Source organism: Protomyctophum bolini (genome assembly GCF_963924005.1).
Source record: "Protomyctophum bolini genome assembly, chromosome: 5".
Taxonomy (NCBI): domain Eukaryota; kingdom Metazoa; phylum Chordata; class Actinopteri; order Myctophiformes; family Myctophidae; genus Protomyctophum; species Protomyctophum bolini.
The window spans coordinates 41,610,285-41,629,912 of NC_137866.1; the positions used below are offsets into that span (position 1 = coordinate 41,610,285).

At 44.4% G+C, this 19,628-nt stretch overlaps 1 protein-coding gene across 3 annotated transcripts in view; it reads left to right on the plus strand.

Moving 5' to 3' along the window:
- The window catches only part of LOC308316020 (IQ motif and SEC7 domain-containing protein 1-like), a 192,208-nt gene that overhangs the window by 81,822 nt on the left and 90,758 nt on the right, over positions 1–19,628 (plus strand). The window contains exon 4 of one of the 3 annotated variants that reach the window (XM_080764344.1): positions 16,618–16,746. The exons of the other annotated variants lie outside the window; for them this stretch is intronic. Within the exon in view, the coding sequence (XP_080620470.1) occupies positions 16,618–16,746 (129 nt within the window). The remainder of the gene's footprint in view (positions 1–16,617; positions 16,747–19,628) is intronic. 3 annotated transcript variants of the gene reach the window in all.

A 19,628-nucleotide genomic window follows, 5' to 3' on the forward strand; every position in this document is an offset into this window, starting at 1 on the left:
GTTGTTATTTATAAATGCAGCAGTTAAAGTGTTTTCCAATCAATATAAAACACAGACAGTTGGATGAATGTTCTGTTTATTGGTCGTTTTTTAGTTACTAGTCTTTCTGTAAAAAAGTGGATTCCACCAGATGGGAAGTCACCACAGAACAATGAACAAACACACAGTTGGATGCATTTCCTGTTATTATTTACTACTGTTATTATAAAAACCATTGTGCAGTCCACCAGATGGTAAGTCACAACCAAACAATGATTTTAAGTCATACTATGGAACTTTTTTCAATTAAACAAAATACATTTTTCATATCATCTTTCACTGCTATTATTTTAATACAATAACCATCCATATGAATGTGTTTTTGACAGCTTTTCTAAACGGTATTAAATGCTATTTCATTTGTTAGTGTTTGAAAGTTAATAAATAAATAAATACCGTTTTTGACAACTTTTTACAAATTGAACCAAATCAGACATGTCTAGGGTCTATTTCTGGCTGCATGTGTACTATCACAGTTACTGAATAGGGCCATATGGTTTCTGATTTATACGTTTTTTAACAACTTTTTAAAACAAACGTACCTCACCACGGTATCAATATGACAGATCCACATGGAAGCTATGCCCTTATTAGACCCTGTCTTGTTTCTAGAGTAAAGCTTTATTTATACTTTGTCATAATATGACAGTGTTGCTCACAGAGAATAGCTGATTTTCAGCAGGGGACCTGTCATACGATGAATTATGAATTAGCCTGTACATGAGAGGATGTGAGGGTTTTGTGCTGTACTTTTCACTGCCGTTAGTTCTGTTATTTATATTCTGTCCAATACTGTGAGAAATGGGAAGAGAGAGGATTGTGTGTGTGTGTGTGTGTGTGTGTGTGTGTGCGTGTGCGTGTGTGTGTGTGTGTGCGCGCGCACCTGGCATCCTAGTTTCAGTGTACTGTACAGCTGCTAATTATTTTGATGTATTGTTTAGACTGATGCTACTACTGTGGGTCTTGGTTTACTGTTCCTAGTTTACTGAGGCACTTACACTGTCTATCTGAGTTTGATGTACTGTACAGTACCTGTATACCTTGCTTATTGTAAGTCTCTCTGGTTAATTGTGTGTGCGTGTATATGCACATGCCTATCTTTGTGTTTGTGATCATGTGTGACTGGCGGTGTTTTAAGATGTAGGCTGTGCTTTGGTTGCATTTCAACATGATTCACAGAGCTTTTTAACAGATACACAGTTTTGATAGAGTCGTGTGTGGGCATTGTCTGTGTTTCATATGTGCCGCACGTGTCACGCTTCCAACATCAAAACACATCAAAGGATCTGCTCGCCTGGAAGTTAATTTGAAGTCCCACAATTGCAAAACGGTTGTTAGAACAACCGTTGACCTCATTCCTGACAGGCGTGTGTTTTTTCCAGCGAGAGTAATCTGCAATAGAGTTTGGAAGTGCTTCAATATGGTACAAGAACACTCAATACGCAGCACAGAACACTGTAAAATCCTCGGTGTTCATTTAACCTTTTAACCTTGTGCCAAATGTAACCAAATGGACCGGTAAGCCATTTGGTTACCTTTGCACACAGTTTTAAAGGGATAAACGTTGCTGAGGATTGTCGCACAGTAAAGTCTATAATATATATACCGGTAGGTGCTTTAACTCTGAAAGTCTAAAAAAGAAAAAGACCGGCAAACATGCCCATGGGCCCCATGTTTACACTTTGAGGGTTTACATTAACGCTCTGCATTTCAATGTGGCCTCTTTCTGTCTACTAGGCTGACAATGTTCCTGCATTTCACGGCCAACAAACTGCCTGAGTGACGAATTGGATGTTTTAACGCGTACAATTACGTACAAATCAATGTACATGATGAGTGTCCTGCATCTGTATCGAAAAGATAGGCTTCGTATTTCTATTTCTACAGTTTGCAGTGTTCAAAGGTCTGTCAGTAGCGCAACTTGTTCGATTTGTGCCTAAATGCTTGTTTGCTTTAGATAAGGTGAGTGCTGACTATGACTTTCTGTACACTGTGAGTCAGTACGGTGGTCAGTGCAGACCTGTGTGTCAGCTCGAAATGGGCGAAGTGGCCCTTTAAGACAAATGAGCTGGTTCATTTGTCTTAAAGTATTGAAGCGCTTCACCCATTTTCAATCTATCTTCATATTGGTTCTCACTAATGTTCATTATACGTAAGATAGCACCACGTTTCTGTCTACTCGTTCCGTGTCTCAAAGGAGGGCTGTGGACAATTCAGAAACCTAGTAAGAAAGAAATAGCCAGCACTCTGTAGTCCTTCTGGTACTTCATACAGCATGGACAGACACGCATTTTGGTGTCATGCATATACACGCTGAAGAAGGCTTGACGTGAAATATAGGAGGGCGTAGGCGAGCGTGTGTCTCATCCGATTCACATGACAATGAGTTTCATCAGGGAACGTAATGCCCGCAGAGGAAAACTCTATTCCTCTCAGTTCTGTTCCCTACTAAATGGTTGCCCTGACCAGCCGTGCAGGAGTTGATAGTTGATGGAGCAGCGACAGAGGTCACCCTTACTACCTGACTTCCTGAACAGGGACACAACGCGTCCAAGCCAGACCACAGCACGGACGAATTGAAGTCCAGTGGTTCTAACTATTTCATGTCAAGGTCCCACAAATTCATATGTATTTTCTTTTAAGTAGCATATATAGACATGCTATTTCAAACAACTGTATATGGATAATGTTTTGATGCTATATTATTATCTTTTTGCTGCCGACCCCCCCTTAGAGTCCCACTTTCAGAATCACAGCCCTAGTCTCTGCGGTGGTGGGCAGTGAACCAATAATGTGTTGTAATGCATATCGCACATTTTGTTTGAGCATGGTTTGTACAGGGCCCAGTGCATGCTGAAGGTCCAGTGCATGGTTTGTACAGGGCCCAGTGCATGGTTTGTACAGGGCCCAGTGCATGGTTTGTACAGGGACCAGTGCATGGTTTGTACAGGGACCAGTGCATGGTTTGTACAGGGACCAGTGCATGGTTTGTACAGGGCCCAGTGCATGGTTTGTACAGGGACCAGTGCATGGTTTGTACAGGGACCAGTGCATGGTTTGTACAGGGCCCAGTGCATGGTTTGTACAGGGCCCAGTGCATGGTTTGTACAGGGACCAGTGCATGGTTTGTACAGGGCCCAGTGCATGGTTTGTACAGGGACCAGTGCATGGTTTGTACAGGGACCAGTGCATGGTTTGTACAGGGCCCAGTGCATGGTTTGTACAGGGACCAGTGCATGGTTTGTACAGGGACCAGTGCATGGTTTGTACAGGGCCCAGTGCATGGTTTGTACAGGGACCAGTGCATGGTTTGTACAGGGACCAGTGCATGGTTTGTACAGGGACCAGTGCATGGTTTGTACAGGGCCCAGTGCATGGTTTGTACAGGGACCAGTGCATGGTTTGTACAGGGCCCAGTGCATGCTGAAGGCCCAGTGCAGGACGGAGCACAGCCTTAATCACAGTGGGTCTTCTGCTTGCATGTTCCCTCCGTTCCCAGCATGACATCTTCAGTGTGAGCATGGCCGCAACGACGGGGCCCACTAGACACCCTGCTGCATGCACGCGTACACACACACACACACACACACACACACACACACACACACACACACACACACACACACACACACACACACACACACACACACACACACACACACACATACACACTTTGGTTGGTTTGTCTAACCCATGTTATGCTTAGCTGTGATTGGACCATAGCAGTTTGGGGAGCAGTTAGCTATCGGTTATCGGTTAATTGACGTATACAATAACACACACACAAACACACATCCCTACAATTAGAATGTCTAGCTCAGTGGTTCTCAAACTGTGTCATGTCAAGGACCCCCACATAGCAACATAGAAACATAGCTTTTTCAGAAAACATCAGGATGTAGAAGACATTTTTAGAATCTGATCTCAGGTCAGCTTTTGACCTTTTAGGCAGAGCTGTACAAGTGTAAAACAGCATGAACCACAGGCCTTGAGCAGGAAGCAAAACGCAGGTGTTACGTTATAAGATTAGATCATATGTGTGATTCTCCCCAAGGCTTCAAGCGGGGGGGGGGGTGGTGGAACTACAATTACTACAACTACCACGTACCCCGAGAGAGAGGGGAAAAAAACTATTGTAGCGTGACACCCTTGTATTCTAGTTGATGCTCCGTTTTCAGCGCATTGCCATTCCCCACTTTTTACCCCCAGCTGAATTCGATATAGGGAGAGATTAGTGGGATATTGCGGAGCGCTCCTTACTCGTACAGTACAGTAGCATATCGTTTCATCAGTTCCAACCGCCGCCGACGTAATGTCAGGCAGAAAAGAGACGGGCAGATATATCTCCCTCCTGGTCTGATAGCAGGCGTTTTGTAATCCCATAGCTGTGCATCACACCGACGGAGGTGGTGATGAGGGGAGGGGAGGGGAGGAGATGGGAGGGGAGGGGAGGAGATGGGAGGGGAGGGGGTGTGGCGGGGAGTGTTTGAGCGGCGGAAATAAGACTGTGTGGTGGAGAGAATTATGGCTGGTTCGCAGATACTTTTTAAGCTGTATACTACAGAGGAAGAGGGATTTGAGCATCTACGTGTGAGGAGGTATTACCAGCTGTGTGTGTGTGTGTGTGTGTGTGTGTGTGTGTGTGTGTGTGTGTGTGTGTGTGTGTGTGTGTGTGTGTGTGTGTGTGTGTGTGTGTGTGTGTGTGTGTGTGTGTGTGTGTGTGTGTGTGTGTGTGTGTGTGTGTGTGTGTGTGTGTGTGTGTGTGCGTGCGTGCGTGCGTGCGTGTGTATCTATTTGTTTTAGGGTGAAGGGCCGCGGGTTAGTGAGCGGCGCTGTCTCTCATACAACTGAAGGATTCGATTTCATGCATTCAGCTTTTTGCACGTGACATTATGAAGTGGTATGAACAGGCACGACCGGCAGTCTGTAGAAGCACAGGATTGCCACGTATGTGTGATTGTGCATACTAATGGCATAGTTCATACTTCATAGTTCATACTTCATAGATCATACTAATGGCATAGTTCGTTGCTGTCCGGCAGAAAACTATTATATATATTCTACTGTAACCTTTTGTAAATGAATGCCTCCCTTGATCATTAGGGATGGAGCTCGATAACCGATACCCGAAAGAATCTTATTGAGTGTTGAGCTTATTGAGTATCCGTTATCAATAAGCTTTGGCCTTATCAAGGCTGTTATCGAGCATAGCGGCCTACTGTATGATGTCATGATAAAACAATCAAAGACAAGAGGCGATCAAGAAATAAATGTAATCATCCATGTTGCTCTAAAAGTGCATTGATACCTGCCAACCAGGTAAACAAAATTACACTTTTAAAGTGACTGCACACATTTAACAGTTTTAACCAGTTAACATTTAACCAGTTAACAGTTTTTATCGGTAAAAAGGTCAATTGCCTTCTGTCAGTTAGAAAAGTACTGTATTCGAAGGCCCTAAAAAAAAACATACTGGTTCTGTTCAGAATGTACTGTATTGGTGTCTACCGTCTTTCCACAAAATAATAGAAAATGCTCGATAGTGGGCTCGATAAGAACCCGGCTCCATAAGCCTGATCGATAAGGTGCTCGTTATCAATAAAAATGTACGAGCTCCATCGCTATTTATAATCATACTAACTACAGCGTCACACAAAAGCAAAACATAATAATTTTATTATTAAAAATAACAGTTTTGGACATCCACCCAACAGACGAGTTCTGGAATAGGAGCTCTCAGCGTGTGCATGTGCTGCAGATGTACTGCCATGTTGTAGACGCCGGTCTTCTTGACAATGTGCTGCAGATGTACTGCCAAGTTGTAGACGCAGGTCTTCTTGACAATGTGCTGCATATGTTACTGCCATGTTGTAGACGCCGGTCTTCTTTGACAATCCCCCGCTTCTCTGTATCATAAGAGCTGAGGGTCATCATCGTGACTGTCTGGAGGATGTCGTCCTCCTTCAGCTCTGCTCTTTAGGCTTCACAGGACAGGAGTGTGTTCTTCACACTGCTGCCTCTGCTCTGCTGCTGCTGCTGCATATGAGAACAGCTCACTGACGCCCTGAGGCAGTGAGGCTGGGAAGGAACCCAGGATGAATTACACAGCACTGTGCCCTCTGCCAGACGGCTAACGCAACAGCAACGGGGTGCGTGCGTGTGCGTGTGCGTGTGCGTGTGTGTGTGTGTGTGTGTGTGAAAACACTAAAGTAATACCCTCTGTGTTAAATGTTTTTGTTCAAATTAGTTAAATAGCGCCATTCTGATGGTAATAATAATTGCTATTGAGTGTGTGATTAGACAACATTGGTATTCCAACCTGAAAATGAATTTTCTGTTTACTATAAGAGCTGAAGAGAATGAACACTGTACTGTACAAAACTCTGTCAATAGATCTGAACTTGCACATGGACAACATTGACCATTGGCAAACTGTATGCAGGGAATGGGGAGGGAGGTCTCAAATGTAAGCAGTTTATTAGCATTTCCGCCCCAGGCTGTAGGCTTGGGCTCTGGGATCTGTAGTGCGGTCGTGATCCCTAATATGCAGGATATGGGATTCCGTATAGTTGCAGTTGTGCTCCCATAATCGTCAGAATGTAAAGCTATATTTATTACACTTATTTGAACAAAACATACCGATTACAAGCTTTAACTTTGGACAGTGTACACATTTTAACCAAATGAACATGTAATGGTCCATTCGCATTGTCTTGCATTCTCTTTGCACAAACGGACACATACTGTAAACACTGAGAATGTTGGAAGTGTGTGTCGCTGTAGTATTATGAGGGGGATCCCATGGTAATTTTGGAAGTGTGTGTTGCTGTAGTATTATGAGGGGGATCCGAAGGTGAAGTGTGTGTTGCTGTAGTATTATGAGGGGGATCAGATGGTGAAGTGTGTGTCGCTGTAGTATTATGAGGGGGATCCGAAGGTGAAGTGTGTGTCGCTGTAGTATTATGAGGGGGATCCGAAGGTGAAGTGTGTGTCGCTGTATAGTATTATGAGGGGGATCCCATGGTGAAGTGTGTGTCACTGTAGTATTATGAGGGGGATCCGAAGGTGAAGTGTGTGTCACTGTAGTATTATGAGGGGGATCAGATGGTGAAGTGTGTGTTGCTGTAGTATTATGAGGGGGATCCGAAGGTGAAGTGTGTGTCGCTGTAGTATTATGAGGGGGATCCGAAGGTGAAGTGTGTGTCACTGTAGTATTATGAGGGGGATCCCAAGGTGAAGTGTGTGTCACTGTAGTATTATGAGGGGGATCCGAAGGTGAAGTGTGTGTCACTGTAGTATTATGAGGGGGATCCCAAGGTGAAGTGTGTGTCACTGTAGTATTATGAGGGGGATCAGATGGTGAAGTGTGTGTTGCTGTAGTATTATGAGGGGGATCCGAAGGTGAAGTGTGTGTTGCTGTAGTATTATGAGGGGGATCAGATGGTGAAGTGTGTGTTGCTGTAGTATTATGAGGGGGATCCCATGGTGAAGTGTGTGTCGCTGTAGTATTATGAGGGGGATCCGAAGGTGAAGTGTGTGTCGCTGTAGTATTATGAGGGGGATCCCATGGTGAAGTGTGTGTCGCTGTAGTATTATGAGGGGGATCCGAAGGTGAAGTGTGTGTCGCTGTAGTATTATGAGGGGGATCCCATGGTGAAGTGTGTGTCGCTGTATAGTATTATGAGGGGGATCCGAAGGTGAAGTGTGTGTTGCTGTAGTATTATGAGGGGGATCCCATGGTCATTCCGACAGAGCATTAGTCCGACATGCGGGAACAACGGTCGGACTAGCGCTCGAACATGCGCTGCTCCCGTGCTTGCAGTTATGGTTAGGTTAGGTTTTGAGGTAGGTTGTCGGTCTAATGACTGTCGGACCAATAATAGTAATAATAAATAAATAATAATTATAAACTAATTAAGCCTGTACCTATTATGAGGGAGAGAAAACTAAATGCTACAGCTCTCACTTCCCGGAGAAAGGTCAAAGTTCACTGCCCAGGGGAACTCCGTTTTTCCATCTGTTGACACTAATTGGAGTGGTTTAGAAAAATGTTTGTGGAACAAAAGCGTCACTTATTTATTTATTTAGAGCCAGAGAGTGTGTTGTTTTTTTTAAAGAAAACTCCCTGCTGGTGATTGATTCACTGTAACCTGAATGTATTTGTGTAATCCATCGTTATCCTGTTTTGGAAGAATTACCTTATACAATTGTGCTGACCGAGCAGCACACACTCTGAGCACTTCTTATACCATTAGAAATGGTATCATGCCGTCCATATGAATAATCACCACGGCTGTACTGTACTATTAATCGTCTCTGTCGGGAGGAAACATCATATGTCCAAAAGTGTTACTTTTCAGGATTCAAATAAAAAAATGGCAAAATTAGCAGCTCACTGGCAGGTGAGCCAGCCGGGTTCAACAGCAGTGGCAACACAGAATGGGGAGGATTATTAGCATAATGACTTAATTGAGAGAAAACTGGGGGTAAAATAATTCACCACTCTAGGTGTTAAGGAGGGGACATACTGGGCTGTATTTTGCGTGTCTATAAGTACCAGGTCTTATTACTTAACTTTGGCCACTCAGAATAGCCAAACGGCATTGATCACGCCTCCAGGTCTTAAGTTAAGTAATAAGACCTGGTACTTAAGACACGCAAAATACAGCCAGCCCACTATGTCCAAAACTGTCACTTTTCAGGATTGTAATTCAAAGGTAGCAGATCTACAAGCTCAAAAGCTTGTGGTTCTGCTACTTTTGATGGTTTTGTGTGACACTGTTGTAAAGTATGATCAAGTACTGTACAACATGTATTAATGTACGAAAACATTCAAAGTTAAAATATGGAGATAAGAAGTGTCTGCCCGACAACAGCCATATGGTGTTTAGCTGTCAGTAACAATATTATTAGCTGTGTTTGCCATGGTATTCCAGTGACATAATGTGAATGCTCCTCCAAGCTGGTGTAGTTTCCTCCTATAGGTCATTATAATAATCAATAGTAGTATTGATTATTATTCCAAATGGCACATGATGTTAATAATGAGGAAGAGGTGATGCACTGCCATCTGGTGGTTCACCAATCTTAGTGCTGTTGTGATATCTCCCTCCCTCTCTCTCTCTCTCTCTCTCTATCTCTCTCGCTCTCTCTCTCTCTCGCTGTTTCTCAATCTTTCTCTCCCTCATTCTCTCTGTCTGTATGTCTCTTGCCGTTTCTAACTCATCGTCTGTCTGTCTGTCTGTCTGTCTGTCTGTTTGTGTCCCCTCTCTCTCTCTCTCTCTCTCTCTCTCTCTCTCTCTCTCTCTCTCTCTCTCTCTCTCTCTCTTTCAAATCCATTGGTGATAGACATACAGGACCCCTGCAGTGCAACTCAGCCGAGGACATAACAATAAGGCTTCCTCCAGTCAGATACTGTAGATACAGTGTTGTGTGTATGGAGGGAACACACAAAGCCATGCACTTATATGGGTGCCCGCTCGCAGAGCATGCAATCACACCCCGAGAAAAGTTTGGATGGGAATTGTTGTTTGAGGAGAATAAATGCAATTTCTGAGAGGCTCTAGCCTGTGGAAAGGTGTGTGTGTGTGTGTGTGTGTGTGTGTGTGTGTCCATTTTTACAGGAGGATGCCTTTGCTGTGAATCTTCACGTTGTTTGATAAACTTATAATGATGTGTGTGTGTGTGTGTGTGTGTGTGTGTGTGTGTGTGTGTGTGTGTGCGCGCGCGCACGTGACTACTTGTCAGGGCCAATTATCCACACACATAGAATTTGAGAAATGGACATAGTGAGTACCATTTTCATGATCTGCACAAGAGAATGGTTGTTCTTATGGTTAAATAGATTATTATAAGCTTTCAATTAGGAAAAAGGTATTGGCGTTGATGAGGATGAGTTTAGGGGTTGAGGTTGGAGTTATGCTCGATGTATACTTGTGCAGTGGTGTCACACAGCTCAGTGGCCTTGTGGTTAGAGTGTCCGCCTTGAAACTGGGAGGTCGGGGTTCGATCCCCGGCCGGGTCATACCAAAGATGCTGGAAAATGGGACCCATGCCTCCCTGCTTGGCACTCGGCATCAAGGGTTGTGTTGTGTCCCTGTGATATACTAGCGTCATGTCCAGGGGGTGTACTACATCAAGCTGCCTCACGCTACAGGAGGTCTTACTTACTGGTATCGCACACAAATAGCCGATTTACAATCTTACGACTCATTGTAGATCGGCTACAATGCGTCTGTTGGGTCTGTGACCTCTTTGTCGTCTCTGTCGGGGTGGAAACAAACAGCAACGTTTTAAACTGGGGATCCTTTGAAAGCGGCCGAGGATCACTGCCTTCACGACTTAATTTGGTAGAATAATTGGCTACTGTAAATGTTTGAGTGTCCCCAGGCTGCTGGTTCTGGTCGTCGTGCTGCTCCTCCAGATCCAACTCGTTGACTGTGTGTGTGTGTGTGTGTTACTATACCTGTGAGGACCAAATATAAAGTATAGTGGAATTTGAGGAATAGACGTTGTGAGGCACATTTTCTCAGTCCTCACAAGAAAAACTCATTGTTTTATGGTTTTAAAAGGCCTTTTGTTTTAGATTTACGATTGAAACTCTTGGATCAAAGAATAGCTGAACATAAGCTCACAGCATGTCACGGCGCAACACGCTGTGAGCTTGTTATGTGGATCTTCTATTTTTTGGCTTTAGGTTTATATTATGGTTAAGAAATTGTTAGAAAATGCCATTTATTAAATTGCGTCTTAAAATGTTGATGAGTAATAAAAACCTGTGTGTGTGCGCATGGCTGGTCCTCTTCTCAGAATGAAAATGCTCAGTATCCTCGTTAAAACGGGGCCCCAAAATGGACCCTTAACGTGTCCAAAATGGACCCAGATGCACCACATTTTCACACTCTCCCCAGAGTTCAAATGGACACTAGTTGTGCAGACCCTGCACCGTCCGGTCAGTGTCACACGTCAAGGCCAGCTGGGCTAAGAGGGGACATATGGTGACAGAGGAGAGGAGTGTGTGGAGAGAGGTTGTCTGATGAGGACCTGGGGGACTGTGTGTGTGTTCATGAAACCGAAGGCCACAGCATAACCTCATGCTAACGTATGGACAGGACCATGTTAAAAGATATACATGCTTTGTTGCTGTCGGGCAGAAACCTTGGGTCATTCTTCATATTTTGTTGTAAATCAATGCCCTACTTTATCATACAAGAGTGTTGCACAAAAGTACTGGAAATAATAGCCAATCTACATAAGAATTAAGCTCACAGTGCCTCGCGATGCGTTTAAAAATACTTTTACGAGCTAAGAGAGCATTGACCTGGAAGAGGCCAGACAAACCAAGTATTACACAGTGGTTCAGGGAATTGTCTTTATGTTTACCTTTGGAAAAGATTTACATACATTTTTAAAGGACAAACAAGAAATGTTTCAGGAGGTGTGGGGTCGTTTTATACGATATATTAAGAACAATAATTTGTCACATTTAATGGAAGAAGCTGAAGAGGAGTAGTGCTGTTCATTGTTGTTTTTCATTTGTATCTGTATTCTGTATTGTATTTTCATTTGTGTGGAAAAAGGAAAATCAATATATACATTGTTGGAAAACAAAGAAACAGGATGCAAATGCAAGAGAGGCAGGCCCCATAAGTGACAGAATTTCCGATAAACAATATAAACCTTTAACCCATTCTGACCGGGCACCCATTTTGGTGTTAGCATCATGTTATGCTTTAGCTATTGAAAAATAGCAGATCTACAAGCTCATAGCGCGCCACCGAGTGGCGCGCTACGAGCTTGTAGGTCTGCTATGTTTAAAAAAATCGAAGAACGACTGACATTTTTAGAATCTGATCTCAGGTCAGAATGGGTTGATCAGACCAGTGTGTGTCCAGTGGAAACCTCGTATGAATCTGATCTCAGGTCAGAATGGGTTAAAAACAAATTGAAACAGTTTTGCACATACAGGGTTTCCACCCGACAGCGACGATGTCATTGTGCACCCTTTAGAGGTCCTTGTGGTTCCCATTTTAATACCATCTCTGAGTTACGTAAACACTCAAGATGTGTGTAAGCACCAGTCAATCATTTTTGCACCAAAATTGCTCCGAAACCAAAATTGAGCACACACAGTGTGTGTGTGTGTGTGTGTGTGTGTGTGTGTGTGTGTGTGTGAGAGAGAGTTTATCAATGAGTTTTTTTGTATTCAGTATGCAATGTGTGTGCACTCATGCTGAAAACCGCATCCGTATAGAATGTGAACATATTTGTCAATGTCTCCGGCCTCTCTCTGTCTTTAGCATGTGACCTGACTGCTAACACTGTGATTATGAGCCCACCCAGACCCCTCCCACAGTGCACTCTGCTGCTCTGCTCTCAACATGTGCTTTACCGTGTCACCGCTTTTCAAGGTCTTTCGCGGCACGGCCTGGAATGACACGCGGTGATGAGCTTGTATAAATGAAATGAAATGCCCGGGAATAAAGTGGTTGAAATCGGGATCGACACATTAACAGAACTTAACAGACAATTTAATTTAATGTGGGTGGGGATTTAATAAAAGGACCAGCGCCCTATATGTTTATTTTTTCTTAAAAATTTGTCAGTATGCATTATTATCAACATGATTTTGTAAAAAAATGGTTAGGAAGAGCATTCATAAAATTGGCCTTCAATCAGCCTTCAACAAGCATATCTAATGGCAACAAGCATATCTAATAGCTGCGTGTTGTGAGCTTGTAGATCTGCTATTTTCAGCAAGTGAAACGATTATGATGGCATCAACGCCCACCAAAATACATTTTAGTCGACTAAGTGTTGTATTTTGCGTGTCTTAAGTACCAGGTCTTATTACCTAACTTGAGTAAACTAAAGACCTGGAGGCGTGATCAATGCTCTTTGGCCACTCAGAATAGCCAAATGGCATTGCTCACGCCTCCAGGTCTTTAGTTTACTCAAGTTAGGGAATAAGACCTGGTACTTAAGACACGCAAAATACAGCCCTAAATCAACTGTAGCTTTAGTCGACTACAATCTTATGATACTCTACGTGTATATAGTCGACTAAAACTAGACTAACACTAAAACATTCCAGGTGACTAAAATTGTGACTGAAACTAAATGAAAACTATTCAAGAGACTACGACTAAAACTAAAATCTAAATTTGCTGCCAGAAACAACACTGCTATATTGCAACCGAATGACGTAGCCACATATACCGGCATCGTCCGGTTCAGCGAAATACAAACAAAGCAAGTCACCTTGGCTTTCACTTTGTCTGTACCACAGAGTCTGCTGTGGATGAAACACATCCTCCCCTGGAGACTCTCCCTGTCTGCTGCAAGTGGAGTGAAGATGGCATGGGGAGGTGGGGGTTGCTGATGTGTTTTTGGGGCTGGTTGCAGCACTATGGTAGGCTCAATTCACGTATATATGTCTAGAGTAGAATTTATGACGCGATGAAAAAAGTGAATGAATGCAATTCATCAACAGTTCACGCTACGTTTTGACAGCTCTAGGGGGATATGGCTCAATATGTGGTGGGTGGACTGTCCACTTGTCCAAAAATAAGGGCAAACTCCCCTTAGACTTGGAGTTTCAAGAGCCCGCGTCTGTTGCATTTTTCTGAGTTGTGAGTGTTGACTGTGGTTCTGAGTTGTGAGTGTTGACTATGGTTCTGAGTTGTGAGTGTTGACTATGGTTCTGAGTTGTGAGTGTTGACTATGGTTCTGAGTTGTGAGTGTTGACTATGGTTGTGAGTGTTGACTGTGGTTCTGAGTTGTGAGTGTTGACTGTGGTTCTGAGTTGTGAGTGTTGACTATGGTTCTGAGTTGTGAGTGTTGACTATGGTTCTGAGTTGTGAGTGTTGACTATGGTTCTGAGTTGTGAGTGTTGACTGTGGTTCTGAGTTGTGAGTGTTGACTATGGTTCTGAGTTGTGAGTGTTGACTATGGTTCTGAGTTGTGAGTGTTGACTGTGGTTCTGAGTTGTGAGTGTTGACTATGGTTCTGAGTTGTGAGAATTAACTATGGTTCTACATAGGGGCCGCGGTGGCTCAGGGGTAGAGTGCCTGGATGGGAACCGCAAGGTTGCCAGTTCGAACCCGGGCTCCCCCAGAGTTACTGCCGAAGTGTCCTTGAGCAAGACACTGAACCCCTAATTGCTCCCGATGTGCTAGTTGGTGCCTTGCATGGTTTCCGCTGCCATCGGTGTATGAATGGGTGAATGTAATGCACAATCTATGTAAAGCGCCTTGGATAAAGGCGCTATATAAATGCACCATTTACCATTTACCATTTACATATGTTCTGTCTTTTCTCTGGCCCTGTTTTGAGAGCTTATCACTATGGTCACCTCCTGCCTGGCTGGGATGTGGTTACCAGGTGATGGATGTCAACAACAGTGGCATCCGTCTCCTTATGGAAGCTCTTCTTCAGCTCTCCAGTGAATTGTGATAACAGGAAGACTACACACTGACACTAATATGCAACCATCTGCTTTCACGATGATGCCTCAAGTCTGTCATTTGTCACCTTTTGGGGAGTTTCCCTGTAGGGCTGTAACGAACGACTCTGTTGATAACCCATTCGTCACACTTATGAACCGAGACGTCTTGAAGTTACCTAATGTTTTTTTACCCAGCAGACAAAAACATAACTTTCCTTTTATACTATTATGGAGCTCCCCGGAGCAAAGATGGGAATAAGACCAAGAGAGAAAGAAAGGTTTAGAATGATACATTGTGTTGCGATCGATAAGTTGTAATCCAAAAGAAGAAATGCTGCAGAAGTATGAGTTGAACCTCATAATGTATAGGTGCTGAACTCGTTCTTCTTAAAGGCTTTTTAATTTATACAAAGTACTGTAGTGTGCCGTGGTATTGTATGGGTTATGACTTATTGATCACAAAGCAAAGTACTAGTCTGACTCCATCCTGCTGTTTCTAATGCCTCCATTCATCAAGCTGCTCCGTTAAACCACTGATTATCAACCTGTGGTCCAGGGCCTACTGGTGGCCTGTGAGAGTATTGCAAGTGGTCCCCCATATAATTACACACAGACTTTTACATACTTTTCACATAATATTAAATTATTAAAAACATTATGCAAAAAAAGAAAATCCTAGTGATACCAATAAATAAAAACTATACGTAGTAATAATTAATATAAGTAATAAGTATGCATCGGTTCCATTGATCCAAGGCGGAAAACAATCAATTGATTGATCGATCATTAAAACAACGCACACAGCCCACCCATCTGACCTCATATTAATTGGTCAGATGTGGGTGGGCCGTGAAATAATTATTACTTATTAGAAACATTCTCAGATAATTTGTTGATTACTTGTCTCACCCCTATACTATGTTCAGAAAAACAAACATTTTAAATAAAAAATAAACGTTGAAATCTTGTTTTTCAAACTTTTCTTCAGCACTTTCCACAACATGACGCAATGGCTGTGCAAGGCACGCCGTTTTTTTTTATCTCACCGACTTCACTGCCCCTGTCATTAAGTGTTATGTACAGTATGTTATAATAATGCGTAACGAACATTTAGCTTGTCGGTTTTTGTGAACGCCTTTTGGACAATGTTTGTTTTGTCGTCTCTCTCTTCGCAGTCATTGCGACTCTACTCTTTTTAATTGGCTTTCATTATCCGGCCCCGGGCTTAATTCCGCTCGGCGGCGTGGCGGTGGTGGGATATGTCCAGACGTTGCTCCATCTTGCTAATTAAGAGCCTGCTACCTGACCAACTATTTGCACAAGCCCCTCATTAGGCTGAAAGCCTCATCAGTTTTGAAGACGGGCACAGAGAAACGCATTGATTCCACTAGAGAGCGAGGACAGGAGGGAGTATGAAGGGAAAGCGGTAGAGAATAGTGGATGAGAGAGAGAGAGAGAGAGAGAGAGAGAGAGGACGTGTGACATAGAGAGAAGGGGAGACAGGAGGAAAGGGTGTGTAAGACAGAGAGGGAGAGAGAAATGGGGGGGGGGGGGGGGGTGCATGACAATGAGCCCTACCTCTAACACATCCTCCTGTTTCCATGGATACCGAGGAGCCAATCATGTGGTCCTGCTGTGGACGGTACTACTGAAAGCAGATGAGAGGGTAGAGAACGAGAGGTGGTAATAACGGTACGGCAGGTTGCTGATGGGTGTGTGTTATTGTGTTTATTATAGGAACAGCATGGCCCTCCAGCGGGCACTGCCCTCTGTTTGAGATGGCAGCGTGCAGCCCAGCCTCCCGTGGTCCAAAGGAATAAACAGCAGCACCCTGCAGGCTTGTTTTGTTAAAAAGAAAGGCTGTTCTCCAACCAGTAAACAGGCATCCCTTGCAGCTCCTTAGCTCTTGAACACACACACACACACACACACACACACATGCACCCCTGCCTGCGTCTTGGATGCTTCTTGTTACATCATGCACACTGCTCTCGCCGCCCGCCCGCCTGCCTGTGTGTGAGTGTGTTTGTGACTGGAAGGGGCGAGAGTGAATGTGAGTGAGCTGTTGTGCGCACACGCCACGCCGTCCCACTCGTCGAGCTCCCATTGACCAGCGTTCCCTCCCAGCCAAGGATGGACAAGCCAAGCGTGTGGCGCGCCGTGGTGAGCAGCACGGACCCCCGGAGGACCCCGCGGGACCCCGGCGCCCCCTCTTCTTCCGAGAGACCGGGCTCTGCCATGGGTTACCGGCTCTACGATATGTGAGTAGCAGCAGCGCGGATGAATGAATGAATCAATGGATGAATGAAGGGTGGATGAGCTTTGGCGGATCTGCCCAGAGCGCGCATTGATGAGAGGTGGCGGCGGCGTGGGTAGACAACTGATCAGTCACAAGGGCAGCGTCCGTTGGCCGTCCGTTCCTTGCGGTGTGTTTGCTGACTCACCGATGGTATGCAGAGTTGCAGACCTTGCTCTGCCCTCTCCTGTTGTCTGGCTCAGCCTGTTTTTCTAAGTAAACAACCCGAGTCCTGAGGGGACTGACTGGCTGCCAGCATCCTCTGCTCTGTATGAATGTTGTGGTGCGGCCCCAAAACAAAGGACTGAGACCAATTTATAATTCTGTTTTGTGATATATATTTTTTAAAAAGACAAAATGTTAGCCCCTCTGTTAACGACTGCAAACCGTGTCATGTGAGGTAACGTTGTGTTTTTCTTGGAAACGCTGATGGCAGACAAAAAACAAATAATTTTGGGGTTGATGCTGTGACAGCTCTAGTTCGGCACGTGTTCCTCCTCGCTGTGTGTGTGTGTGTGTGTGTGTGTGTGTGTGTGTGTGAGACGTGTGTGTGTGTGTGTGTGTGTGGGGGTGCTATTTTGTGCTATTTTTGAGGTGTTGTTTGGAGTCCTGTACAGTGTGTCTTTGATGTCGATGGTAATAGACCATTATGGATTTAAGGAAAAAAGTGTTTCTTCTCCTGTTTATCTGAGAGATGGGAGAGGTGTGTTTTGGTCCTTGCTTCTTGGATCGCTGCCAGCGTCTGCACCACAATGTACTGTATATATAGTGAGATCACATGACATACAACTAGGGTCTTTATCACATTAGGACAGTACAGTATATATATATACATATATATATATATATATATATATATATATATATATATATATATATATATATATACACACACACTGTATATCTCATGAATCAAAGGCACTTTTCTGGGCACACACTACTCTGGGTTAGCTCACAACACTTAAATGCATTTAGCTGAATAAGCATTCTAGTTTAACGAGGCTTAGGCCGTTCCTCCGAGACGTTGTTATGCTCCTTGTTTATGGACAAAAACAATGCACACTAATGATATGGACCCTCTGAGTCCATACAAACCACCGGTGGATGTTTACATTTCCCAGAACCGTGTTTGTTTATATGAACGATGTCTGGTGGAAATTGCTTGGCAGTTTGGTTGATGTATGTCTATACTCGGTCTGCGATGGTGTCCCATGCCAAAAATAGACGATCTACAAGCTCACCAATTGGCTATTTTAGGCCCCTGACACTGTTGTACAGTGACGTACAAGTCAGGCGTATAAGAGCTCTACATTTGCATCCTTTATCCACAGCATACATGCAGTAACCAGTCATTTCTCACTGTAATATTAGCATGGCAAAGAACCCTGTCGCTGTCGTCAGCATAACGAGCTAGAGGAGCATCGCCATCTGTCAGCAGTTCTCACTGTCCATCTGCGTGGCGGCCCGAACACATTTCACAACAGACCCCACCCCAGCCTGCAATAGTAGAGAGGGGGCCGGAAGGGACAGTCACATGACATGCCAGCCACTCTTGGTGACCTGCAGGCCATTGTGTCAGAGGTCATGGGTCAGGGCTCAGCGGTGCAGCATGGTAGGAACTGGAAGTGGAGCTGCCGCTCACTTCGGCAGGCGGGAGACGATGTACCGGCGAGCAGATTGACACTAATGTGTCAGCTTCGCTCGCTCTTCAAGCAGGCTGAGGGCCCGGGGCATCTTGCCAATACACCTTTAATGAGCAGTCGGAGCTGGACGGAGTCTGTTCCCGTTGTAAATGTCATTTCATCACGCCTGGCAGGCCCGATCTCCCCTCCGGAATCCTAATGCTGCTACTGCTGCTGCCCCACAGCCCTGGGAAGAGAAGAGATGGAAATATATCCGTTCCTAGTCCCTAATCCGAATGCTTGTTGTCGGCCTCCGAGCGCGCTACACTTGAAAACACCGCCCGGGAGTGCTGCAGAGGCGAGCCCGGGGCTGGACAAAAATGTGTGCACCGTTTAGTTGTAAGTTAAAGACAAGAGCAGGCTTTTGCATTGTGAGCTTGGCTAAGGCCGATGAGAAAGGCAACTGCTTTCTTTCTAAAGAGTAATTGATCCAGGGGTGTCACTCTAACTGTAATATATTATTAGACCATTTGACAGGCCGTTTAGGTAATTGGCTGTCTTGCAGCTTACTGGTGCAGAGAGAGGTACAGCAGGACTACACTGCACACCAGAGAGAGATGAGCTCCAAACACCACAGAGCACAGTATTGACATTTCAGTGCAAACGTCATCGGTTTTAATTGTATTGTATCATGTGAACGTGTACAAATTGCGGTGTAGTATAATGGCACAGCAGTCATTAGCTTAATCCGGTGGTTTGTCATTGTCAAAGTGGATGCCCAGGGTTCCTTGAAGGGGTTCCAATTGGACCTTTACAGGTCTGGAACTCTGAGAGTTTCCATTCGTACACTCTCAAGAGTTATGGGGGGGGGGGGGGGGCTCCTTGAAATGAAAACGTTTGAGAACCTCCCAAGAGGTGTTGACTTTTGTGTTTCTCCCTCCCATGTTGTTGTAGGTTCTGTAGATACTTTGCACCAGTAATGCTGCCCAGCCCTGTTGTCCTGCTTACTGTTCCGATAACGATGCCAGTATCGGTCGAAGCTGTTGTTACTGCCAAAAATGATGGTATCGCAGAATATGCCTTTCTATGCCATTCCGATACCGTGCAATTTATGTTTTCTTATACTGTAAAATTGTCATTATTATTTTACTAACTTGGAGCTGCACAATGGATATTTTTTAATTCATTCCTAGATCAGTTTTAATTTCAAGGACCCCCATAACTC